The sequence below is a fragment of the Athene noctua genome, chromosome 8, assembly GCF_965140245.1.
Source record: "Athene noctua chromosome 8, bAthNoc1.hap1.1, whole genome shotgun sequence".
NCBI classification, from domain to species: Eukaryota; Metazoa; Chordata; class Aves; order Strigiformes; family Strigidae; genus Athene; species Athene noctua.
In genome coordinates this window covers 30,363,995-30,391,832 of record NC_134044.1, presented here as the reverse complement: position 1 = coordinate 30,391,832, position 27,838 = coordinate 30,363,995, and the positions used below count along the sequence as shown (strand labels likewise).

The 27,838-nt window shown below is 37.1% G+C and overlaps 1 protein-coding gene across 4 annotated transcripts; it reads right to left on the bottom strand.

The window, feature by feature from the left end:
- On the bottom strand, positions 1–26,301 carry HLTF (helicase like transcription factor). Of its 4 annotated transcripts, none has more exons than XM_074911701.1 (24): positions 26,182–26,301; positions 24,696–24,906; positions 23,948–24,114; positions 23,410–23,543; positions 22,315–22,415; positions 21,513–21,587; positions 21,104–21,295; positions 20,884–20,979; positions 19,942–19,990; positions 18,134–18,221; positions 17,349–17,425; positions 16,399–16,488; positions 16,077–16,174; positions 14,594–14,737; positions 13,628–13,766; positions 12,885–13,020; positions 12,396–12,575; positions 11,850–11,971; positions 10,389–10,567; positions 7,085–7,213; positions 6,291–6,403; positions 5,817–5,997; positions 2,875–2,955; positions 1–2,165 (listed from the first exon to the last, which is right to left on the bottom strand). In XM_074911701.1, exons 1-24 carry the CDS (start codon positions 26,199–26,201, stop codon positions 2,013–2,015), a joined length of 2,955 nt encoding a protein of 984 aa, XP_074767802.1. In that variant the 5' UTR covers positions 26,202–26,301; the 3' UTR covers positions 1–2,012. The 4 variants fall into 4 exon arrangements, with proteins under 4 accessions (XP_074767802.1, XP_074767799.1, XP_074767801.1 ...); XM_074911698.1 differs by lacking the exon at positions 26,182–26,301 and adding an exon at positions 25,534–26,061; XM_074911700.1 differs by lacking the exon at positions 26,182–26,301 and adding an exon at positions 25,534–26,060 and having other exon boundaries at positions 22,315–22,412.
- Between the last annotated feature and the right edge of the window lie 1,537 nt (positions 26,302–27,838).

Genomic DNA, 27,838 nt, shown 5'->3' with positions numbered 1-27,838 from the left:
GTTTTTTTACCAACAGCCCAAAGACTACTTACCGATCACGAAAAGCGGAAGTAAACTCCAAACCACCTAAGTAACTAAACAGCTCCAACTCAGGACCTTTCAGCTCTCAGCTTTGACTCTTTTCTGTTTGTGTCCACATTAACTGCTTTTGGGGGAGAGACCTTAACTACCCATACAGCTTAGTACTGACTCCATTAAGTGTTTATTTGGCTTTGGAACATGAAACCATCTAGGAAAAAATGATACTAGTAATTGTTTTTGTAATCATAACTCAGCTACTCTGCAAAATGTCAGTATATTTTAACACAGGTAACAATGTAGCTTGACTAGCCACTGATACTGAAATCCTCATGGAATTTTGACTTAAAAAGAATGACACAAAGCCAACTTGTTCATAATCAGGAATTATTTCTCCACTTTATCTCTAAACATCAGCATCTGAACCACAAAAACCTAAAGGAAGTTTAAATTTTTGTCCAGGTGTAGCTCTGTTCTCTCATTCTTCTGCCAACTCTCCAGTGACCACCAGTTACTGGGGTTCATGCTGTCTTCCATCATGCACGTCTCTAATTCTTTCTTCAACAGACCTAAACCACACTTTTCTCCATAGCTAAGATGCTGGCTCCCCAAAAACTCCATCAGCTTGTTAGGTTACATATTCTGAATTACCTTTTCACTCCTTCCCTTTGCTCCCTGTTTCTCCAAACATCAGACATCTTCCCTTTATTTCTCAGTCCTTTTCCATTTCCTGTGTTTGCAATTTATCTTATAACCAGCTGGCTGGTATTCCAAGATGTAAGAAAAGGTGAAAGGCATTAGAAGCAAATCAGAGTCCATTTCTTTGCTGCCAAATACACTTCCTCACTCTGAACAGGACTGAAACAGCAACCTCTGCCTCCAATTCCAAGTCTGAGCATTACAGGGAAGGCAGCATAGAGTTAAGAAAACATGTAACAGACCAGAATCAAATGCAAAGAGATAGAAGGAACAGACAGGAATATTCAACTGAGATTCTTTAGTGCTGTTTATTACTTTGCAGTACATGAGAACATAACCTACCAAATTCTTCCTCTATAATCAAGATGCACACAGATCAGCATTCCATTAAGACATATGTATGGGACTGGAAAAGCACTTAGCAGTGCAAGAAAACTGTTAGAAAGCTGGCAGCTATTGAAAAAATTTGTTTTGTTTGTTTTGCAGGGACTGATTCACTGACAAGCAAGTGGGTCATATTCTACTTTGCATGTAGCACAGCCATATTGTTCAAAGTGTGTACAGAAGTTATTAGAAAGTGTATTATCAATACAAGCCTATGATTCTAGCTTTTTATCCTTTACCAGTAGAATTCTGTTTAAGGGAAGTAAAATATTAAAAGAAAGTGTGTTACAAATTTAAGTACTTCATTTTTACTAGCTCCTGGGAAGTAAACAGAGGAACTCCCTGCTGCACCTGTGTATTATGCAGAAAAACAACGCAAAACTTAAACTTCTGAATTAAATACCATCTTTGAACATAATCTGCAGAAGTAAGAATTCCTTATGAAGCACTCACTGACCACCTATTCGGAAACAAACAATCCAGATGATCTGTTTGGGCATCAGGAAACACCGAGATTGAAACTTGAAGCTAATTAATTTCTTAAGGGTTTTGTCTGAAGGACAAAAGACATTATTTACATTTTGTTACCTTTTCACCTCTAAAAATAGATTAAATTCTTGCAAGTTAGAAAGCATTAATATGCATTTCTGTTTTGAGTGATTTTACATATTCTTAACTGTTGTACATAATAAGCAACATTTCGAACAAATGAACACTGGAAAGATTCCAGGAATGCAAAACAAGTTTGTGCACTTCGACATTGATATTTAGGAGCAAATTAGGTTTTGTAATCTCTGAAGCACTTATGTTTTGACCACAAAGACAGCAAAACTAAAAGTTAGCATGAAACACGTAACTTGAAGAGCAGTATTAACTAAAATATATTATTTACTCAAAATACCAGTTGAGAGCTATAAATCAATTAGAGCCTTAATTTCATTAATTTTGGTTTGTTTTACTTCACTTGCTGAAGGCTTTTTGGTAGCAAAGGCTCCTGCTGCAAGTTCCCTCTTCTTGTTCTGAATTTTCATCATATTTTCTTCTACTGAATCCTTCACAATGAACTGAAATACGAAAGAAGCCCCACTGAAATGAAGGTGTTGTGGTTTGTTTTTAATGAAAAGTTTAGGATGAGAAATTTATATACTTTGGGAAAAAAAAGTTTAAAAAGGTCAGTAGTGTAAAGCACAGTTCCATTACTTTGTTACTACTTTGTAAAGAAAACACAAGAGAAAGCAGTTGGAGGAAAAGGTTTGGCAATTTAATATTTCCCCCCCCCCCCCTTTTTTTTTTAAAACACTTATTGGAAGGTTATCTGTCTCTTCTTTGCTACTTATACTCAAGAGAACCTCTCTTCAGTTTCCCCAAGTAACATTTTTGTGACTGGGTATTAATGAGACAGACCAGCTGCTCTTCCACAGCTGAACACGCTGCTATGACAAAGCAAAAACATTCTACATACCTTCAAGACACTAAACTGCAATAGCCAGGCTATACAATGGCAATACTACCCCAGTCTTAGTCCCTCCAAATAGCTCAACAGGAATATCTAATTTCTATAGTTATTATTTCACAGGAAATAGGTTATATTTAATAAAACCTTACAATCCAAAGCCCACACTTAAAAAAAAAAAAATCATACCACAGTTCAAGTTTACTGGTGAGACACAGAATGTCATGATTCTTTTAAAAATACAGTAAAACTTTTCAGAAATGTATTTATTCCTAACCAGCAAACTGTTCAGAGATAAAACAGATGATCTCTCAGCTCACCTTTGTAATAACAACATCATGCTTCTGACCCAGCCTGTGACACCTGTCAAAACACTGGTCTTCTGCAGCAGGATTCCAAGCCTGTAAGTAGAAGCAAAGAACAAGTTAATCTCCCTTCAAAATACACAGTACAGTGCACACAGAATCACAAAGAAGTTACTGTACCATCACCACTTGAACAAGTATTTCTTGCAGATTAACTACTACTAACCTAATGTCTCACTCCTTAAGTATCCCACTATAAAGAAAACTTTGAGAACTTCTGGTCATATATTCATAACCAGTAGGAACTTCAGGTAAATGCTTTAAAAATTAAGTTTGTCAGGAGTCAAAGAGACATCAATCTCACTATCATTTTAATTCTGAAATAAACGCTGCATATACTGTCTCAGTACCCTTTTCCTGACAGCAAAATCTAAACCAGCTGAATAACAGTTATTTATCAGTAGACTAAGTCCCTTGACTATTAAGAAATAATCAAGTTTGGTAAACAAGAAACTTGCTAAACACAAAATGGTAGTGTAGCTGTTCCTACTTATGCTTAGGATATAACACTAAATACAAGGATTTGTGAAATGCCAAGTCTGCACTCTGTGTTTTTCCAGCATGTTTCTTCTATATAAAGGTACAGTGCTACTAGTTCTCACAGAACAGATATTTAAATCTACCTAAAATGTAATAATGTTCTGTCTGTGATAAGCAAGTCTCATGCAGTGGGCTCATCTTGCCATGTCACCCACATACTGAAAGTTATCTAGGAACTCTTCTTAATGACTCCTTTCTGTAGAAGAGGGGGAAAAAACAGCACTAGGCTAGCTCAAAAAATTAATTTTAGATTCTAAGAACCTCTGATGCCCAAACACACTTAAGACATCAAGCTGCAAGATAAAAGCCAAAACAGGTCTTGTTTCTCCACTCTAAGGTAGAGAGAAGTGCAACAAATGATGTATCTGTCACTGCAAGATGAACATTCTTGGCAAGCTATGTACAGCAAACTGTTCTAACCTCACTGTACAAACAAGATCTCGTCTTGAGGAAAGACACAGCCCAAACAGGCACAACCATGTTCCATTCTGCCTTTGCTGTAGTCGAGGAGAACCAAAGTGTACTACTCTCTTCTCTCATGAGTCCAAAGAAAACTGAATTGCAAGACCTCTATGCCTTGCTGCAATGCCTCATAGAAAGGATACTACATTTCACACGAGGAAATACAGAGAAACATCTGTATACTTGTGACACTCTCATGTTAAAGGTTCGTATTTCTTCTTAAAGGTGAGAATTCAGCAGATATGCTTGTATTTAAACAGACAACCAATTAAATAAAGGGAATAAAGTAGTCCATGGTTGGATAAATGCTCCTCCTCCCTTGCACTGTGATATAACACATCTTGGAGAAAGAATGCAGACCTCTAAGCTACAGTTCCACAACAAAACCACATAGCCTGAGTAGAAAAACTAGTTACTCACTGGCGAGGTATTTCTGCTTCTTAAATCCTATTATTGCTGCTAATTCACTTCAAGAAATGCTAATGTGTGACAATCTCATTTGGCACCGAACATTCAAAAGTGAGATTGTAAAGGATCACGTGGTCCCACTGTTCCTTCATTAAACACAATTAGTCAATCACTGCCACTTGGGATGGTTACCATCATGGGATGGTTACCAGCAGGGTGAGAAGTTGTTTGATGGTGTATAAAGGCTGCAATTATATTTGGCTCTGATTTGTGAGGTATAACTATATGCTGTAGAGTGATAACTATACATTCAGTGTTAACAGTGCTTAGCTTAATTTTCTTGTCGCAGGAGAGTGTATGCATTATACCTCATTATCTTCACAGAAAATGAAAATTCGCTAGTATGTTCCACAAGTTCTCTTATTCAGAGATATTTTTTTTAAAAAAAAAAAAAAAGCAGTTGGACTAGATGGTGTTGTAGGTCCCTTCCAACTGAACTATTCAATGCAGCACACAAACGATGCTTGTGAAGATGTATCACAATTCATGAAAAATCTTTTTCCAAGGCAACTTCTCCAGACTCTCATATTTAATTCTTTCCATTTATTAAGTAAATAGCTTTTGTCTTCATGCTGTTATCACTAACCTGGTGTCCAAGCTAGTACCTTTTCTTTACTATTTGTGTTAACAGATGCCCAAGTCCAAAGCAACACTGTAATTTTCATTTGCTTTGTTTTTGTTTTCAAGTGCACAAACTACCAAATTCATCTCAGTTTCCAACTGCCAAAAACTAGGACATCAGAGTAGAGGAGTAAATAGTGGGGAAAGGAGGAAGTGAACAGAAAAAGTTTGATTTTGTACAATGACACAAGAAGACATGAACCAATTCTGTAGAGAGTACCAGTTTGCTATCAATAAATGTAACTTACATTTTTATTCCTTACAAATAATTTTGCATTCCCAAGTGCTTTAATGAAAGGAAATAAAAACTCCCTAAATTCAGATATTGCCATCTTTTTCAGTCTCCTACAAGCACAAAAAGTAACCTCAGACTAATATATTTATAAATAAATTCACAAAAATAACAGAAGAGACTAGAGCAGAGAAGCACCGCATTATAACGCAGGAGAAAATACAGTTCCTGAAATTCCACTATGGCTTCTGAAGTTATTAAGTAGAACATGCAGAAAACCACATTCAAAAGTATCAGAAAGAAAAAGAAAGAAGAACAGATGTCAAATGCTACACTGTAAGATGTCAAACCACTCTGTTGACAGTACTACTAGCATTCTTTCCATTCACAGTAAATAAATGAACAGCACAAAAACATGCCAGGGAAACAAATTAAGAAAAGTCCTACTTTCCCTTTAACAGATACTCATCAGTGTGGTTCATTCTCAGGGGGGCTTTCCTTCCACCCCTTAGGAAAACATCAAAGGAGTTTCATCTAGATTAAGCCAGATCATTATGAACAACCCATCACTCACAGGATCCATTAAAAACACTCGGGAAGCTGCTGTCAGATTTAATCCAACTCCACCTGCTTTCAGAGACAAAAGCATTACAGTTGGGGATCCTGCTTGGCTGCTTTGGAAACACTGAATTGCTTCTACTCTTTTCTTCTGTGCCATTGATCCATCCAAACGAGTAAAGGCAAACCCTGACTCTCTGAAGAGAAAGTAGAAATGTTTAATTTAACAATCCATTTCCTGTGACAAGAGGAAATAAATACATTTAAATCCTGACGTCTACTTTGAAATGCATATTTAAAATTCTGCATTTAACAGGAGATACATTAAAAATAACAAGAAAGATTCATGGCTTTATTCCACTGAAAGTATTTAAGCAATTTGTTCCTCTTCTGAAGATTTAAAAATCAAAAAGATACTATATTCTTTGAGAGATCTTTCTAAAACACCGTAAAAGCACGTGTTTATTAAACTGCCATTAGGTCTACTTACTTCAAGGGATTTTCTATCAGGGTCAGGAAAGTTGTGAACTGAGAAACAACCAGGCATTTAGCATTTGGACTATCCCTCCGTAGTTCTATCAAAGCGTGCATGAGAGCATTTACCTGAAATCAAATGAAGACTTATGTAGCTTACTCTCACTTGGTTAGTTTCTACTCCTACAGGTGCTTTGATGCAGTTCACATCACTTGAGCAATCACTGTTCAGTAATACCTTTTAAACAAGCTAATCTTACATTCTGTGGGTAAGGTTTCTTTTAGTTTCCACAGGAAACTAAGGGTTGAGCACTTTTAATGATCAGGGACTACAGGGTGATTGATGGTGCTTTGGGGAAGAAGATTCACAAGCCCCTTTTTCCAGACATACCTCCTGCTGTCAGGAGTCCCCTACCTGGATTTATTTATATTTTTAGTTTCCAAAAGTGAATTAAGAGCTGAATAGTTTCAGTGGTTATATAACTATTCCTCAGAAACAGAAACAAAAGGCAAAGCAATAGTTCTTTTACCAGAAGTTTTATTATACACATCTATGTACTGCACAGCGACCAGCATCAAATTACAACTGGTGCTCCTTTTGTCTTGGTTCCCTGCTGCAAAATTTGTTTGTCATGACGTTTTAATTACACATTTTCTCCTGTGCTGGCTAGACATGCTGTGCAGACTTTTAAATAATAATTTAAAGTCTGTTATGCATATGTAAAGCATGTTCAGCATATTTACATACAAATTCTAGAGAGTACTCTACAAAACCATAATGAAAGCCAAGTAAACCACAATGTAATGTACCTTTGAACTGGATATCCACTCCTGATCAGACTTCTTTCCATTACTGGAGTCTATTTCTTCCTCTAGGGGACATTCCACCAAGTGCTCTACCCGAAGCTTATTCCTACAGAGAGGGCATTTGGCATTTGGCTACGAAAAAGCCCCAATAACACATTAGTAGAAACATATTAAATCAAATTATTTATAGTGAGTACTGAAGACCACCTTTACAAAGCACCTTTCATGAAATTATTATATTGATGTTCATACAAAAAATCCTCAAGAAGTACATTAAATCTTGTGACACACTGCTTTGTAATTTCTCACATGATAAAAATACTTTGGGAGAATATTAAGGTCACATGAATGCTACATGTTTTAAAAACAATCAGCCTTCCTTAAAAGTGGTCTTTCTAAGCGTGTTTGTATGTGAAATAAGCAGCTCAGCATTTAAAAGCAAGCAAATACTTGGGCTATTGGGAGAAGACTATTTAAAATATCAGAAAAATAAACCAACTTTCAAAGACAACATCTTAGTTACAAACAAAGAGTGACCTTTTACCCCTTTTCTTCAAAGCCTGCACAGAAATAATAGCAGTCTGATGAAATATGCTCTGTCAGGGCCAGACACAGTGTATCTTCTCTTTTTCCCCCAACAGCCATGAAAAATGAGACATAATTTAACACCAAAAGCTTTTTTCTCTGAACCATACTCTAGATAATGCAAAGTTTAGAATTTACACAGTAGGACTTCCATAGGACAACTCACAAAATTTAACAAAAGACTGTGTGCACTGTACAAATTCACAACTTCGTGAAGCAAAAATGAGAGACATGAAAAACTTTTGCCTAACAGGGTAACCCTTTAAAATTAGCTAACTCAGCTTATACAGCAATCTGGCCACAGAACCAAGGCATCTTTAGACAGGCTGCAAACAGACCTCACAAAGCAGATGAACACGGGGGGCTGCTAATCTGGAGCAAACCTCTAGCAATTAGAGGTTGGCAGTCGTAGTCTGCATACATGAATTTGTTGCAGCAATAAAGATATCCTTTCAAGAGACAGAATCTTAACACAAACGAATCTAAAATAACAGTCTCCAAACTGCAGTTACAAATGAACCATTCCTGATTTGGCAGCAATCCAAAAGTCCTCCAATGATGAGGCAAAATAAATTAACTCAAATCTAAAAAAATTTTCTGCAAAAAAATCTGAATAGTGCTCATAAAGACTTTTTTTAATAAAACGCTCACATCTTTCTGCATCCCTTCTCTGATTTAGTACTGTAATTAACAACAACAGAAAACCCCAAACACAACTGAACAATGACAACGCAAATGAAGACTTGCAGGGAAAATGACAAAAATGTCTCACAATCAACAACTAGAAGAGAAAAAAAGAATGTTTTAATGCGTATCTGTCAAGCTGTTACAAGAATGCAGTTAAAACAGACGCTAGACTACTGTAGAGATTTTATAGCTTTATTGGGACTTCTGCAGAGGATCTTTACTTACTTGCACAACACTGAAGCTAGCCTCAAATGAAGGACAGAAATGAAGGTGTTAACTCTCAAGCAGTTAACTACTAAGTTTTTCCAATTTCAGTAAATACATTTAGGTTAACATTAGGAAGATAAAATGGTCTTCAAGTTTCTAATGAATTAAAGGCCAATCTTTTTCACTTAGCAGTTTTGTGTTGACAGCTTCATGTCCCATTCCTCGCTGATGGCTTAATGTTCTCACGTTTGTATTAATGGAAGCCTGGAAGAATCCTGTTTGAACCCAAGCTGTTTTGGAGGCAGGGTATGAGTTTTGTTTGTTTCTAAGGTGGTAAGTAAAGTACTTTCCTGAGCTACTTACTAGGAGAGAGTTGCACTGTAACCACTGAGGCACAGGAACTACCCACCCAAGATGCAGCACTAGGACAAATACCTATCCTGTGGAAACACTGAATTTCCTGACTCCAGAATCTGTCAGGTTTTTGTCTGGAATCTGCAAAAACTTACCTGGAAATTGACTTAAATCAGAAATAATTCTGAACATGGGAAAGGCTTACTCACTGTTTTATAAACTCACAATAGTTCAAAAGAGCAGAATCTATACCCACCTCTGTTCAGACTTCACTGCTATGAAAGCAATCTATGGAACAACATGGAATTGGACAACGGCCCTAGTTTACAGTTTACAAGATCTTTTCTAGGCAAAGCATAGCAAATAACCTGACTGTACAGCCAAGTAATACAGGTTCCATCACGTCATAACCCGATTTATTTCTCTGTATGTCTAAATACACCTGAAGGTTGAGTCAAAGATACCGACTCTTGCTACAGACACATCAAGAACCTCTGCAATGAAAAAAGGCCTCTGCAAGTGCTCTTTCCTTAGAGAATAATTTCACATCACTAGTCTCCCTCAAAATTCTCAGAAACTCTCTACTGGGATATCTGTGTGAAGCTTGCCTGTCTGGCAATGAAACAAAGTCAATCTACAGGCCAAGCAGACACCACTTCCCACCTCTGTCCTGTCAGGCTGACTGATTATGCACAAGCAGGGCTACTTCGTCCCCCACTGCCTCCTACAAAGAACACCACCTAGGTTTAGCCTGGCACTTGCAGCTCTACTGTGGCTGAGTAGGAGGCAGAACAATTCCAGAGAGTAAGTGCAGCAGCACTGGATACAGATGGTGAGACTACCACACTATCCGATCACCCTAGAAAGGAAAGGGCAAACAAGGAGGAGGAGTGTGGCTCAGAAGCACGCAAGAAAAATAAATACTGTTTTTCAAAAAAGCAACCAGAAAGCGTTCATCCAAGCTTATTATAGAGAGAGTCCAGAGAAGGGCTATAAAGATGAACCTCTAGCTGGGCAGCTATCTCACTGTAGCAGGTTATCAGCTTGGAGTAAGGAGGGTAGACATGAGTTTAGTTTAACAGTCAATTTCCAGTACACAGCTCTGGCCTCTTTTAAACACAACAATATATACATTCATCGCATCACACAGAAGCAGTGAAGAGGCACCCAGCCTTACAGAGGTATACAATGCTGCTCTGGATGCTATCACTTTTACCTTAGAGACAAAGCAAGGTGAGAACTAGGGAAAAGGTCCTTGAAAATACTGATGGGACTCTAATACTGTTCAGTTTGACAGCTACTCTCGCCATAATTTGACTTCAGGCCAATACTTTTTATAACCCGGCTGATAACTAGGTTTACACTGTTCACCATTTACGATTTAAAAGAACAATAGCTAGATGACCTTCTGGTGATACCAGTTCATTGCTTCTGAATAGCTATTACAATTGACTGTAACCATAGAACAACTAACCTGCTCACTTCTGATGACTTCAAAAATACATGGCTTACAAAACACATGTGCACAGCGTGTTATCACAGGAACAGTCAGTGATTCCAAGCAAACTGCACATTCTTCATCTGAACCAGAGCTCAGAACCAACTTCATTTTTTTCACTAAAGTCTCATGCAGTTCTTCAGGAGTTTTATTATCTGCAGATACAGAAAGATACTTTAAAAAAATATTTCCATAGAAGAAACACTCTGAACTGGCATACATCAACACAGTTCCATTGATCAAAATGCAATTAGGACAGTTTATGCACAAGGAGGATATAACCTACAATGTGTAAGAACACAAGCTGCCAAATACTAGAGAAAATTCAGACCTACTACTTCAAAACACATTAGAGTAACTTACTCTGAATTCTAATTACTATTTCTCCAAGAACATCAACTGCATGCTCAGTGGTAAGTGCACATGTGACAATGCCTATAAGAAACAAGCAATTTTCATAGGGCAGCTGTTCAAGTAGTAACAATACTATGGAGATGACACTATTTATATTTAAGATTGCTTTATTTTAGGTGAATTCAAATCATACTTGCTACTTAATTTCTGAATAATTATTGAACAATTATCCAATCGGTTCTCCATCCTGTATTTTTCAGGAAGATAAATCACAATCTTCTAAAAAAGGTTCTAACCATATCTCATTGGCCTTTTGGTTTACTAAAAAAAAAATAAACCCACCACCAAAAAACCCCACACCCATACCAATGGCATCTCAAAATAGGATTTTTCAAAAACAGTAAAGTATTTCAAACAGACTATACTTTCCTCTGAAAGAAATGCATGTAATTTTCAACCCTATGCAGCTGTACAGTTCTGGCTCGTCAAAATAAAATTTCACTCTCCTTTCAGTCCTCTGTGTTCACCCTTCCTTACAGCTGTAACAAAGTCAACAGTTTCCTATTCTGCTGAAGAGGCAATGGTTCTGCTGACATGGCTACCAATCTACAAGCCATTCCCCAAAGCTCCTCTACATCTTCTCTCCTGAGGCAAAGAAAAAAATTTGCTGTAAAAGCACTTCTGTAAATTATTACAACAACAGATACACTGCTTTTTAACAAGCCTTCTGCATTTGGCTCTGCAGAGGTCCTCTTCGGTCATTTCTGTATGGGCTGTCAAAGCTTATTAACTCCTGCTTCTGGTCTTTGTAACTACTCATACTTCATTGTTTTTGTTCATATTTGAGTATGTGCTCGAGTACGCACTTCTAGAACATATCAAAACATGTTATGGTACAAAAAAAAAAGGTAACAAAGCTAGAAGTAGTTAAAAGCTAAAAACCCAAGCTGAAAAGAAAAGGCTGAAGCTAGAAAGCTTGGAAAACATACATGTTTTCCACGTATCATGGAACATGTTTCTGTTCTTGAATACAAAGTGCAAGTCCTGGTTTTAGAAATACAAGAACCAAAAGCATTCACTCACCAGCTGAAAAACTAGAAGATGTATTTACACAAAGATGAGGATGACAACAAAGCTGCCTCAGTCTGAGCAGGACACCAAGGATGTCAGCATAGTGAGCTAGTACAGTCCCTTCACTGAAAAATCTGCACGAGAGTTTTATTGTTAGTGTGAAACACTACTGCCTGAAGTAACAGATGACATCAAGTGATCACATTTAGCTGTTCTGATTTTTCACTTTCCTGTTTGAATATATTTTTTCAAATCTTCTCCTGAAACAAGTTACAAAACTCTACCAATAACATGTTCTAGAAGAAATGCTAACATGGCAACAAAAATTTTAAGGCCAGTCTTTACATATACAGTATCCCTTTCTGTTTCTCGCAGGACAAAACTTAATATATAGTTCACTCTTCAGAACTGAAGAGATGTATGCTAATTTGCAATTATTAGCTTACAGCATACAAACTGACACACTTGGCTACTAGAGCTAACATAATCAAAATGTCCGAAACACAAGCTTGTGGTATCAAACTTCAGCCTTCAGGATTAAGAAAGCCTTCTACTTACCTGCTAATAGCAGCCTTGCCCTCCTTCTTCACAGACTGATAGGCTTGTCTCTCTTCCTCTGTAAGTGTAACATGCTGAATAAGCACTTTACGTTCTGGTAACTCCAAAACGGGTTTTCCTTTAACTTTACTTGTTTTAGTTCTTCTAAGGGTAATACTCCTAATCAGAGACTGTAAACGCCTAAAAATACATATATAGACGACATATTACTCAGCTGGGGTTGGTTTGGTTTGGGGTTGTTGGGGTTTTCTTTTTCCAGTTTATTGCATAAGTACATGTTCTGTAAAAAATCCAAGCCCAGGACTACATTATAATTCATTAATCTGAAATATTAAATAATGCAAGTTTATTAAATAATTTGAACTAAAAAATTGAAAAAAGAACTGATGACACTTGCATTTTAGTTTTAACCATGAAACACTGATTTGTCACATTGCCCAAGGACTGTCAGTCATAGTTGCTGACAAACCCTTTGGGAACACTTCGTACCCAAGTCCTCCTGGAGTTCCCATTGTGACTGGACGCTGAATTGTTCTGTGCCACCACTCTCGATCAGTAAAAGGTTTCATTTTTAAGAAGGAAATAAGAGACCATAAATCCTTTACAGAATTCTGAATAGGAGTCCCTAAACAGAAAACAAGCAAACAAAAAGATCATGTATGAGACTTATTTTTTAAATTAAAATTTTACAAAAGACTTAAAATATGTAAGAGTGAGAAAACTGCAGCTCTCGGTGCTAGGAAGACTTGGACATTATTCTTTCCATTTCATCCTCACCAGCAGCGGTTACATCATCATTAACTTATGTTTAAGGATCATATGTGTGAATGGTCCCTGGCAGTTTTTAGGATGACTATTACACTTCAAAATGCTACTGAGGTTCGGGTAAGTATGTCATAGCGTGAGCTCCTAACCAGACATAAAGTGCCAGCTCATAATTTTTTTTTTTTACTTGCACTTCCACTAAACCTGCATATCAAAACTTATTTTAAAATACAAACTGAATAAAAACTAAGAAAAAAAAACAAACAAGCAAACAAAATAAAGAACAACTGAAAGGAGACACACCTAAAACACTGCTCAAAGACAAGTCTAAAAACATTCCGGATGAATCTGAGGCAGACAGACATTAACTATATCCCAGAAAAGTAGAAACACTAAGTGGGAAAGACAAGATGGTGTAGTATGCAGATGATTTGCATTGCACTTCCTCTGGTATCAAAATATTTTACCTGTAAGTACCCATCTTCTCTGTCCCTCCAGATTTAAGACAGCTTTAGTTTGCTGAGCATTTGGATTTCGTATAGTGTGCCCCTCATCCAACACAATTCTCAGCCACTTGACTTTGTGTAAAGGGCTGCCACCTCTGATCTGAAACACAGCATTTTTTAAAGTCTTTGACTAAAATTGATAAATTTTTATGCAATTTGGATTAAGCAAGCTATTAATATATCAATAACACAATTAGTAATGGAGAGTATTTATTAGCATCCTGTTTATTTATCAGCACAGAAAAGCAGAAGTAAGCATGAGGCATTCCTCCTTTTAGATTTAATGATTCCTGGAAAATGTTACCATGTTCAAGTATGGTCTTCTCATACTTAAATATGAGGAATAAGCTACAGCAAAATTAAGATAAGCCTGAAAAGAAGAAAGGCTTCAAAGACAGGGAGGTATAGAAAATGGATCAGAGAGAATCTTAAAAGTTCATACTATATTTAAAGATGTAATCTTCAGGCGTTTAAAATGGACGGAATTTCTATGAAAACAAATTTTCAAATTCATCTCATGAAATGAGCTACTTGGTTGCAGCCCATGCACAACAAGAACTATAGAATTATGTGTTATATGCCTCATTCTTTGAATTTGATAGGGAAAGGCAGAAGTGGGACCCTCATGCTACTACAGTTCAGGAAGATTTAAATACTTGCCATCCTTTTCTATCCTTAAAAAGTCTCATTTTGAAGTAGTCAGTCATAATTGCAGCCAAGTAATATTCTCTACAGGAGCAATCAATAAAAAAACCTCCCTTTGTTACCCCAGCAATCCTGTAATGAAGTACGTAAAGTAAAACTACAGCTCTAACCTTTTGACTGCCTAACAGAATAGCACTTGAATATACCACCATTATTAGCCCAAACATGAGGAGTCTTGAACAGTAAGGGATCTTCAAAGAACACTTTTTCTCATTTACTTACCCCATAATCAGTAGCTAAGATGTTGTATGTTGTCAGTACAATGTCTTGTTCTGAAAGAACCAATGGGTCTTTGCTACGGTCAGAACCGTAATAAACATAAATATTTACATTAAAGTCTTGGTGGATATGTTGTTCAAATTGGTCCTGAAAGAGAAGTTATCAAAGTCATCCAAAAGATACTGTGTTACTACATGACTGTTAGAATAATATTCTTCTAAGTTGCTTAACTAAAAACCACTTCCTCCAGCTCTGTGATGTTCTACATCCACTTATATAACAAAAGCAATTTTAGTTTGGGGGGTTTTTTACCTCTCCACCCAGGTGACAAGAGGGACCAGAAGCAGTCACACCTCAGCCATTAACAGACATAGTATCACATTCTGGTAATTCGAGCTCTACTTCTTGCAGAGCGTTAACTCACATCCTGATGGTATATGCACTTCAAAATCCACTGTTCCTCCCAAACACAAGTCTTTAAAGTTTTAAAGAGCTTTTATGTTCTTTTTCACTTTCTATCTTCATCTTCTCTTTGTTTATTCTTTCACTGTTCTTTTACAGCTTGTTCCCCTTACTGAGTTAACCACCTAAGTTTTAACATAAATGATAGCATGATGGCACAATTGTCAAAGCATTCATTTTAAAACCAGCGTTTACATTCTCTACATTTGTTCTGTGAAGCTCTCAGCATACAGTAATCCCAACAGCCACTAAAAATCAAACTGGCTTCTGAAGCACCAGACTCACAAGTTTTCTTTTCAAATACTTAATTCAGTTTTGAATAGAGGAAGAGTATTTTTTACACTATGTTTCCAAATTATATTATTTTAATGGTTTACCTACAGTCTAAGATTGTTTCCTTTTCTTATTAATGTTCTAAGCACTAACAGCAAAGACTTCCAAATAAAACATAACTTGAAAATTAAAGATATCCTCTTAATATTTGTATTCAAAGTGTCATGAAAACAAAAAAAATTAACACAGAGACAGAGCTAGAAGGGTCCTTCAGTCTGTTCACTCTAGCAGACCTACTCCCACAAATCACCAACAGGATCACGAAATTACTGAACACCTCTAATAAACAAAATGTCACATGCATTATCAATAAAGTACAACAGTATTTTATTCTGAGCATGCAAGAAGGAGGACCAGTCTCCTCCACCCTCCTCATCTGGTTTAAGGAGTTAAACCACATGAGTTCAAGAAGTGCTGAAGTGAACCTGCCAAGTCAAAAGCAAGAATGGAAAGCGAGCTCACTCTTTCTGACAGTGGTGAGCTTTCTACTCACGGAACCACACTCTCCTTACACTACTACTGCAGTTTTTTGATTTCTATCAAATAAACCTCTGTTGTGAAAGCAGCTCTGTTTCATAAAAAAGGAAAAACATGACCTTTAACTAGCATGAGAGACTACAGGGAGTACTATTTCTACAGCATCATTATCAACATATATCACATTTACACATTAAAACAGCTTAGCACTTACCATCCAATTGCTTAGGACAGAGAGTGGACATACAATCAGTGTTGCTCTGGGGCCATCATCAGAATATTTCTTCTGAACAGACTGAATGCTAGTGGTACCTGAGAAAACAGAAGTCATATTTAGTGATGTAACAGTTCACTTTAAAACTAAGTGTTCTGTTCAAGAACTTTATGGTTCCCTAAAGCCCTTCCTAAATTTCTTCACCTGAACAGCATCAAAGCAATTTACAAAGACATAAGCTTCATTTATTAAGTCAAATATGTATAATACTTCAGCTTCAAAAAACTCGGAAATTAATATTATCTGTTTATCCCTTCATTACCTTTTCTCTTTCTTTGTCTTTTTAAACAAGCAGATGAAGTTAGAAGTGCAGAAGCAAAGCCTGTATCTTCTTGGATGACACAGGAAGTTGCTGCAAAAAGCCACACAAACATGGATTTTTCACACCATGCAGACCGTATGTGTGCATTTATTTTTACAACATGTTTCATAAACGTCAAACCTTTTAACCAAATTACTTCTCCTCTCCAATACAATAATGTAGAATATCTCAAGATGGAAGGGATCCATAAGGATCATCGAGTTCAACTCCCTGCAGAGCTTCCTAAAACTAAACCACATGAGTAAGAGCATCATCCAGACTCTCCTTGAAGTCTGACTGGCGTGTGTGCAGAAATATAGTATCTTAATACATCTATTTCAGGTTAGGAACCTTCAAAGGAATACAAGTAACCAATCATTTAGAAAAAATAGTTTAGCATATGGTTCACACCAAGTGAACTTCAAACCTAAACTTAACTGCTTACTCCAGAATACCTGTAGCCCTTTTTTTGTTTTTCATGCAAGATACTTAGTTCAACAAATGATGTGTTCTTGACTATTCATGATCACATTACTGGTATTTACAACAAAAGATGGATTTAATTTTTTAAATTTGTTTTTCCAACCCTAGTGCCCTGACAATGAGTCCATGTCACATTCTGAATTTCTCAGTAATTCTGTTTTTCACCATCTGTTTGGCCCTGCTCATGGCTTGTTACACTACCACTTGTTCAGCTAAGGACATAAAGTACACCACTCAGGACTAAAACATTGCTTTCCTATTCAGCAATTTCTAAAATTTTTTGCTTCAAGTTTTGGTTGAATAACAAAAAACCCTGAGTAGTTTAATACCTTTTCCAGTTTATTAGGAATCCTTTTACTTTCTGAAACCAAACCGAAAACACCAGGCATCACAGTAACCAATTACAAAAAAAATTCCCCGCAACTTACTTTCTGTTCGTTGCAGTAGCAATTCTTCAGGCTCTCCTAAACCACTTCCTGAATACCTGGGTTTCTTGGCTTTATTGCTAAGATATCACCAGCAAGAAAGAAAAAAAAAAAAAAAAAAAAAAAGGCAAGTCAAATCCACAACTCTACTACTGCTTGAATTTACATACTAAATCTCAAGAGCATAAAGCAAATGAACTTGATATTGCAAATAAGATACCACTATGATTTCAAAATTTTCTCTTTAGAAGGGTTAGAAAAAGGGAAAGCACAGAGCTGCAGGGTCAATCATGCTCATAAAACTTGGTACAGATGATCACTGAAGTTCACACCAATTATAAGCGGCTAGTGTGGTGGGAAAGTTCAAACACATGAGTAAGCTTCACAACTTCATCAGCTCAAGGCTGTCTCTGTCAGAAGCATGCCTGTGAAGTATTTCTTAACCACTTAAAAATCCAGTTGATACTAGAAGATTACTTCACAGCCATTTTTTTTAGTTGCCACACACTGATGTTATGGGACAGTTTCACTACTGCAGACACACAAGCATGCAGTCACACAAGCCACACAGAATGAGTTAATGCTTTTTAAATATATTCCAAAATGCAACACAGATACAGAACACTTATGATAATAAACGTAAGCTGAAGTACAGCATACTGAAAGCTGAGGAGAGAGTAGGAACATGTTTGAGGCTGAGGTTAATCATAATCAAGTACCACTTTATTTTTACTCAAAAATCTATGTAGCAAACCAACAAAAAGAAAAATATTATTCCAGCTATCTACCTTTTTGGAAGACAACTTGAGTATTTCAATGGAGTAGTTTCAAACTTTTTTGCATTAGAAACACCAGGCTCCATCACACTGTTAGAGTCTTCATCAGGAAGAAATTGGTATTTATGAAAAACATACATAGTCTGCAGCTTGGTTATCAAACCAACTTTTGCATAACTTGATCAAGAACAAGTACAAACTTCCTTCAAAACAATCTTAGTTCTGCATGGGACAAGTACTACTGATGCTGCGATCACCAATAAAAAAATGAGAATACTCTTTAAAACAATCTGAAATCTTTACAAAGTCATAAACTGTGTACTGAGTTTGCAGGTGGTCAAAAACAAACCGGCAAGAAAAGAGGAAAAACCAAATGTAAGCATTGTACTGTTAACCGTAAGGATAAAGGTCTATAAAGAAAGTAATGCTAAACAGTAAAGGCTTTTTACAAGTCAAACCTTACTAATTAATGATTTCTACATTGACTGAAACTAAATGAATAACAGCAACAGCAAAAAATGTGGTAACATCACAGATGCACATGTGGGGGTTTTGGGTAAGGTCGTTTTGTTTTGTTGGGGTGAAGGTCTTCTATCAGGCACAGAACAAAACATCACCTCTGTGCTCTGCCAATAATAGCATACCAGAAGCAAATGCAAAAAAACCCCACGTGCATTAGGACAGAGTTCATAACAAAACTGAAAGCAACAGTGCTTGCAGAAAGAGTTTTGCTATAATTCAGGTTAAGTAAATTCATACTTGAATTCCACATCTAAACTTCAGTATTTATTTTTTTTATTAAAAAAAGTTTAATAAAATCCTGAAATATGGCAAAACTTGCAAAGACTCAAGAAATAGGCATCAATCTAGTGTACAATAGAATGAGAAATGGGGGTCTGAAAGACATTATAATCACTTTTTCAGATTAAATAATACTAGAAGCAGGCTCTCCCCTCACTGCTGTAAACAGTATCTTGTTAAAATGCTTAATGCTCTGGAAAAAAAAAATAATTAAAAAACCCCAGTAAATATCTTGGATGCTGCTAGGCATTTAAGCTTTGGTAAAGGTACTGATTTTCCAGTGACACTCATACTGACCCCTCAAAAGTCTGCATTTTCTCCCTTCTAGAGTACTGGTAAAAATAACTTTTACCAGAGACAGCTCATACTAATGTGTTCCCTCCTTGTCAGTGCCTTTCATTCCTGTTGTGACATCAGTTTTAGAATTCCTTGCAGGGGAGGACAGTGAGGGAAGGTTACTGAAAGAAAACTTCAAGCTTCATAGATTTCTTTGGTCATTTTCAAGACCATGATGAGTTACAAAAGGTACTAACAGCGAGTACAATTTTTCATATACATCCATAAACTACCCCAGTATAACCTGAAAACTACAACTGTGATAAAATCCTTTTAAATACTTGTCATTTGCTCATTACTTAAAAACATTTAAAAAGAAAAGTGACTCAATACAGAACCTAATTACAATTTAATTACTAACATTTACTGTTCAGACAAAGAAGGTTCTAACAGATGCAAAAGTACTCCTGCTTTATGTACAAGGAATGAAAAAATGAAAGCAAAAGGAATGCAGAATCCATTTTCTAGACACAGTACCTTTCCCAACAGGGTGCAACTTTCTCAAGAAGCGCTTAATCTTCTCATGCGTCAACTGAAACAACTCTAAAGCTATGTTTTAAACACTTCTGAGATACTTAGCTTGTCAAGAGGTTGTAAAGACTAGCACTGACCACATACTAAGAGTACCACAGGCAATAAATTATCGTGCAAGCATTACTGGACTTTTCATAGTTTGATGTCACCTTTACATAGTCTGCGTCCAACGCTGTTCATACTGTTAGTACCAGATTCCTATTGAGGAATGGAAACTTTTACTCTTTAATGTAGCAACTGGAAAAAATACCAACAACATTATTACAGTAATCTGACCAGCAATTAGTTACTGCTCTGAAACATGGAAAACTTGCTCAGTGGCAAATGAGACAGTCACTTAAAAGGTGCTGAAAAATATATTACTATTTATGTCGGGGTTTGTTTTTTTTTTTTTAGTAGCCACACACAGAGTTCAAATGAAACTGTAAAGAGGGAGAGAAACTCAAACTCAGCTATACAGCTGTCCGAGGAAGAAAACACACTAATAACATTTCCCTGTTAACATTCTGAGGTCAAAACATAAAGCATTATTTTGTTCAATTTAGATGAGTATGGCCAACCAGACGCCCAGCCTTAATGCTGTCAGGGAATATTGCATAATAAATCACCTAATCCTAGCATTTAGTTTATTTCATTGTCTTGAAAATCATGTTATAATGAAAGCAAAAAGCACTTGAACTACACTGTCTAAGAAATCTGCACATCAGTGTTAGTTCACTAACATTTTCCCCTCCTCTCTTCAAGTATTTGGCAAAAACAAACTGAGATTTATTTATGTACTTTACACCAAGATCCTCCGCTTCCTATTTTGGTTGTTTCCTCCAAACCACACAGAAACTATCCATGCACACTCCCAGAAAAAACACCACTTCTATTTGTGCAGTCACAACTTGCCTATAGGAAAAATTTATAAGTAGTTTAAGAATTTGTAAACCTTAACATTGGAAAATGTTTACGCCTTCAGAAATTCTTCTTTGGGAGTATACTCAGGCATACACTCCTAAGATAACACAGTCAAGATACTAGGCACGGGGTTTTTAATTAACTGCTAAATTAACTCTTGTTAAAACAATCTTTTTCTTTCATCTCACCTCACAAATCTTATCATTTGTGATCCTTTCAACAGGAAGAGGCTTGCCATCTTGAAAATTTGTGAGAATCAATGCAATAGTAGTAAGTGTTTTACCCTGCGTAACAGAAGAGAGTATAATATTTTCCACAGATTAAAATGAACCAGATGATGAACCAATAAGAAACATGCACACACATTCTGCATAAACAAAAATTCAAGCTTTGTATAAGTATTATTACCAGTCCCATATCATCTGCCAGTATTCCTCCACGAACATTTTCAGGTCGCTTCTTTTCTGCAAAATTTGTAAGTATATTGTAATAGAAGTCACTTCTCTCTTCCCAAAATGGTGGCAAATCATTACTGTTTTCACGTGAAACCATCCAAGCTAATGCCTGCTTCTGATGGGAAAGCAAGAGTGTCCCAACAGTCTGCAAATTAAACAGATACGTTAAGCACTATTCACATGTTAAATCTGACATATCACTTTTGGAAGAGATTTTTTTTTTTTTTTTTAATAAAGTCCTTTGTATCTGCCGATTTTTTTTCTGATTCAAGCATCTCCTGTGTCCAGGAAAAGCTAAGTATACATCTAGATGTTTAAGTATTCATAGTTTTATAGAAAATGGTTTCTAACTTAAGAAATACCTCTGCTCCTTCCATTTCGCAAGTTTTATCATCTTCCTTGAGATCCTCAAACAATTTGTCAAATTCACTTTTAAGCTGCATAAATGAACACAAAAATTGCAATTAAAATTACTGCAATTAAAAATAACCTCGCTAAATAATCAATGCCTCCATTAAATTACAATTACCTGTCATATGTCAATTAGTACAGAGAGGACTAGCACTTTAGACCTGATTTGCTGGAATAGTTTTTATATAGCAGTAGCTAACAAATGTAAGTTCAATCTTTCCAAGACAAATACATGCCAATACAACCAAAAGCTTGAGAAGGGATGGCTAAATATATTCTCAGCCTTGTACAACACTCACTAAAATAACTACTTCACTCTAATTTGAAAGAGCAAATGAAAAGCAAAACCACAACCAAATAATCACCCAACCGTTCACATATCACCCTGGGCCAAATCTGAAAATAAAAGTCTGGAAGTCTGATTTTATTTTCATTTGAGAACTTAACATACTTGTTACCTGGTAAAGTATTAGGACATAGAAAAGAAAACACACCACCACAGCAACATAAAAAAATTACTGAACAACCAAAACCTCCCAAAATTACATGGGACTCAAGGCTGTCACAGCTAAAACATCTGCTTACAGTATAAAAATGGAAAAGTTAAAAGGTTCACAATGACTTCAAAGCAAATCTGTGGTTCAGAAAATGTGACAGACTTCCACTTCACCACTACTGTCTTATCAGTGAAAAAGTTAAAGGCCCCCACTGTTAAAATTCCAACTTCCAAATGTTTAAGTATGAACTGCAAACCTGTTCAGTTGTCAACTGCACAGCAGCATGAACCGGAGCACTGTAACTTGGACCAGCTCTCCCAGAAATCCATTTTGATCCAAACCTGCTTTCTGAACCTACTTGCCATTAAAAAGACAGCATTTTGAAACACAACTGTATGACGACTTCCCAATCTCAGCCTTCACTGGCTCATTAGTAACAATGCTGACCAGATGGTGGGCTATGAGACAGTGTCTTTCACCATTTGTCTTTTAGCCTCAATTATCCTTTACTTTCAATGGGCCACAAAGGCTTGCCACAAAGCTTTGTAAGATTCACAGGCAATGAGCCACGTGCTGGGATCTGTTGAGATGGCAACTGTGTTACTTAAAAATGGTGTTACATGAAATTTGACTTGGTAATAGTGTGATGACTGATAATGCAAAAACTTTTCTTACTTCAAACTCATTCTCTGTTAACTATGTGCAACAGAACCTATAAGATAAAAACTGAAATCTTGCTGTACGTAAAACAGATCTACCTATCCTTTACCAAATGTTTATTTCTGCATGCATCCTTACTCCTGACTACCACTGCTTCAACAAAGCCTAGTTTCAGGAGCACAGGTGCTTTTTGTGCAAGGCTGGCTCTGCAGAGCATCATGTCTGCTAAGCTTATTTGTTCAGACATCTCTATTTGCTCACACCTCACTAGTCAGATACATGTCCTAGCACTCTGCTAAAAAGCAACACTGTCCCTGAAACCCTCACACTATGAAGAGGTCTAACCTATTTCTTAAAAAAAATTTTTTTCAAGTCTGGAGAAATGGAGGGAATCATTATGAATTTTTAAAGAATGTATGGAATTGAGCAATAGAACCTCAGAAACAAAGGTTGCTCAAATGCCCCTCCAGCTGCTATCAAGTAACATAAAAGATAGGATGCAAAAGTATACTTCCTATCAAGTTTAAAATTAATAGCTGTGAGCTCTGCATTAGTCCAACTAAGTTAAAAAATAATTTTGTGAATGACAAGACTATGCCAGGGCTTAAGCCCTTAAACATTTCTTCCAACAAGTGGCAAATTCAATCTGAATATTTTCAAAAGGAAAAAAATCCCAAACTTCAAGACTTACCTTTCAGAGGAGGAGATAATTTAAACCCGTGCCTTTTTAGCTGATCTAGTACTGCTTCCCTGTTTTCTTCTCTTCCCCAAAAGCTCATTTGTACAGGCATGGTAAAGACATTTTTTGCTCCATAAGGGACAACCCTGATAAAAAGCATGAAGAAAACCCACAGCATTAATCCTTTAATTGTTTACTTTTTTTATAACAAACTTTGTTATTTCTTCAGCAAGAGGTACTCCAAAGTCCTTATTTTCATCAAAACACAGAATGTACCAGATAGGTGTTAATACTCATACCATGGAAACCTTTTATACAAATTACCACATGCAGTTAAATTAAGAGTTCCACAACAGTCTTTAAGGGATTTGGCATCCCTACATTTTATTATATATAGGAAAGAATAAACTGTATGAAAGTAGTTCAACAGAAGAATAGTGTGAAAACATGAAGCATCATTCATATTATCAGAAGCTGTCATTTCTGCCAAAAGAGAACACTTACAAATAGTTTTCAGAATTATGCTTGAAAGCATAATCTTCACACTTACCCTTCAACTACTGCTAGCTTGCTGTCCATAATGCCTGCCAATGCTGCCGCCAGTTCTTTTTTTATATGGCCTACCTGGTCTCCATTCACATTATTTACTCTCACTGCATTTTTATCATAAGGATTATTAGGATCCCTCTGAAGTGCAACCATTTCATTGTTATTAACCTAACAAACCAAAACAAATACCAAAACCCATTAATTTAGTTGCAAATTACTTGCAGAAACACCCAATATACATTTACTTTAATACTGTGAAGCTTAAAGATTAATATGGTATATCATTCTGTTCAGTCAAATACCTTACTATTTATTCAAAAGACCAAAAGCATTACAGAAGAGCTACCTGATAGATGTCAGAAATTTCAAAAGTATTCCTGCAAGCAAGAACCACCTTCAACTGCTAACACATTTTGTAAGCAAATAAACACTCCTTTTTTGTTCATGTAAACAGTTCAAAGACCTATCTAATTTCTTGTTTTCGGTCACTTTCATTTGCATTATGTGGGTGAGCAGAGCTACCAAATAGCAAGCTTTCAAATCTGGTTTAGTTATCTTAATTAAATTTTGAATTAAAGTTTTAGATTAAGTACTTCCTATGAAGAACATGTAATACAGCAAGTTAGGAAAAAAATTCTATTAAAATTATACTTGGTCAAAAGTTCTAAAGATTTTTGAAATTAAACATTTTGTTTCCCTGAAGCTGACAACAACTTTTTCTTCTGCTTTGTAATTTATCATGCACTTACAATCCCTGTGTAGTATCGTAATCCAACAACACTTCCTCGCAAAGTTCCATATAAAATAGCTGAGTCTGTATCCTCCTCTGTTCCAGAAATGTCACCTACGGAGAGGAAGTCTTCCAACCCAAGACTGGAGTAAAAGTCAGAAGAGGAAAAACAGGAATAGTTTCTCTCTCCTCTGCAGGTGTTATATTGAAAGCGTCCTCTTGCAGGATCTCTGCAGAAAGGCAAAGCATGAAATATTTCTCAGTAATAATAGAAATATGATTTCCTTGTAATCTATTTTACCCCGTGATATAAGGCTACTTAAGAACCCGTTTTACAATTTTATTCAGATAGTATTTACCTGGAAACATTCAAAAAAAGTTTCATATCGGGAAAAAGCTTTGTCATTTTTTAAATCCCAAATAAATTTGTTTAAGCCAATTACAGCAAAGAGCTGACAACTGACTAAACTATGGTATTTATGCATTCTGCCCTACCTTCTCTCACAGATTATCTTTGTCAACAACATTAAGAATTCCCCAGTTACATCTTTTAATTTTACCTGTATTTTCCTCACAGCAATTTTTCTTGTCTAAGAAAAGGCTTAAAAAAAACATTGCTTGTAACTGATTAACTCTGTATTACTTCAAGCCTACATCCACAAAAATTTAAACACTAAAACCAACTGTTCCCAACATATTTATTAAGCTCACCTTCACACCTATTATTAATACTTTATAATAAACTTCAAAGATAATCAGCTACTCCAGCCTGACCCGGGTAATTACACTAGGCGTCTCTAACACAAACTTCTCTCAGCCAGGCTCCCCTTTTGGTGAAGATACATCTGGCAACTCACGTTATTACACACTTCGAGATGGAAACACCTCTGGTCGCGCATTTAACACGTGTCCGAGTGAAGATCGACATACTAACAATTGTTTTTAATCAAGTAACACTAAAATCTCAGCATCAGTTTCAACTGATGCATCATCATAATAATGATCTTTGTTATATCCCGAAACTATCCTACTATGTTGCTGAATTTAAGAGTACTGCGAATTAAAATGATTACTTTGCATGTCCTAGCTATTCAGAGCTTGGCATAATAAACTTTGGTTTCTTTCGCAAGTGGCATCTAAGGCTACTGTATAACGGGCATGCCGCTTTCTCCGACAGAAGGAGCCGTCACGCGGCGTTGCTCTGGGCGGGCTGCAGGGGAGCCAGCCGAGGGTTCCCCAGAGGCCATTTTGCCACCGCCCTGCGCGAGACCTTTCCGGGAGCCCCGCCAGAGCGCAGAGCCACGGGAACGGCGCCCCCGAGGGCCGGACGGGGCGGCGGAGGCCCACGGCCCCTGCGCCCGCCGGCTCGCCTCGCTTCACCCCACCGCCCCTCACCCCCCGCCCGCGGCAGGGCACGGCGCCGAGCGGCCGAGCGCGGGCGGGACTCGCCGCCATGCGGAGCGGCACCGGCACGCCGCCCGCCGCCGCCCCCAGCCCCGTCTCACTTGGGCAGCCTCCGCGACATGGCGGCTGCGGGGCGCCCGCGGCCCGCCGAGCCCCCTGCGCGCTCCCCCGCTGCGGCCGCCCGGCCTCCTCCGCTCGCGGCATCGGCACCCGCCAATGCCCGGCAGAGCCGCCGCCGCCGCTGGCCAATGAGGGCACCGCTGACCGGAAGGCGACGCCCCCTTCCCGCCCCGCCGTCGGCCGCCTTCCGGCGCCAGCGGGCCGACATGTCAGGAGCTCCCTGCCCCAGGACCCCGGCCCGGCCCGCAGGGGGCGCGGAAGGAAAACCTGTTGGAAGGAGCGCTGAAAAACCCATCGATTGTGTGCTGCTGAGAATCGTTGGAGCACCTGTTGCGAGCTCACTAATCGCTGCCGTGGTCAGTGATCATTAAAAGCGGTAATACCGCTACAGGATAGAGCCTTTGGAAAAACATTTTCACGTCACTTTAAGTGAAACCACTCTGAAGTTTCCTACAGCTTCTCCCAAAAATTTTAACCGAATGAGCTATAATTTAAGTCAAATAGATACCATTCTAGGGTTCTGTTGCATCCCATTAAATAACTGAAATAATTCCACAAATTCACTGAGGCAGCTACTGCTATCCATTAGAAGACGTGTTCTGTCAAGAAGGGATTTATGCAGCGGTCTTCTTGGGTAAACCTGGATGCTAGATGAAAGAAAATTGTATTTTATCAAAGGACGCAAGTTAATGCAAAAAAAAAACACCCCACAACCCAAAAACCAAACCACCCAACAGTTTTTCAATTACTTACTCTTAAAACTTTTCCAACAAGCTTTGTATAAAGCATCATTTGTATAAAGCATTTGCATATTAGCATCAGGGCAAACTGTCCCAGTATTACAATCTAATGTATCTGATGTCTATATTTGTTAGTCTGATTTCACTACTGGTTTAGATACTATTTCTGGTAAAAATGAGAAAGAGGTAATCACACTGTTCTTGCTTAACAGTAAAAAAAAAAAAAAAGGAGAAATTAATTTATGATCTTAATTGTAAATATCATATATCATTACAAGGTGGGCGTTTTGTTTGCATTTTTTTGTTTGGAGGTTTTATGCTTAAGGCAGGAAATGTCGTTCATTACTGCACAGAGTACCTTGTTTTGCCTGCCATTTACAAAAGTGTAATATAAAGAAAGGTCTAGAAATTAATAAATTAATGTAAACAATGTTAGTAATGTTAATAGTTAAATCTATAATTTCCACCGTAAGAGGGAATATGTTTTTTAAAAAGTTAATACTGTATCTTCTTGATGCAGCTGAGAATAAATGGGAGTAGCAATTTTCTCATAAAAAATTCTACACTACAAAGAAATTGATAACGAGTATTAGACCTTAAGGGTCATTAATTATTCATTAGTATAGCCTGTATGGTAAGAAACTTTGAAAAATCAAGAAGAGGTACTGATTAATGGAACTGCACAGTATTGTCAGATCTCCTTGCCCCACAGGGAAGATGAGTAACCTCGCCATTGCAAACCAGTATAACCTTCAGAAACACTTGCTTTCATAATTGCATTTGTGGCATCTTCTTTACAAGATGTACGAGTTTATAGTAATTTTATACTGTTTGTAAATTATTTTCTAATACTTACTAGTGAATTACAATTCTTGAAATCTGTCAGTTAAGGCATAAT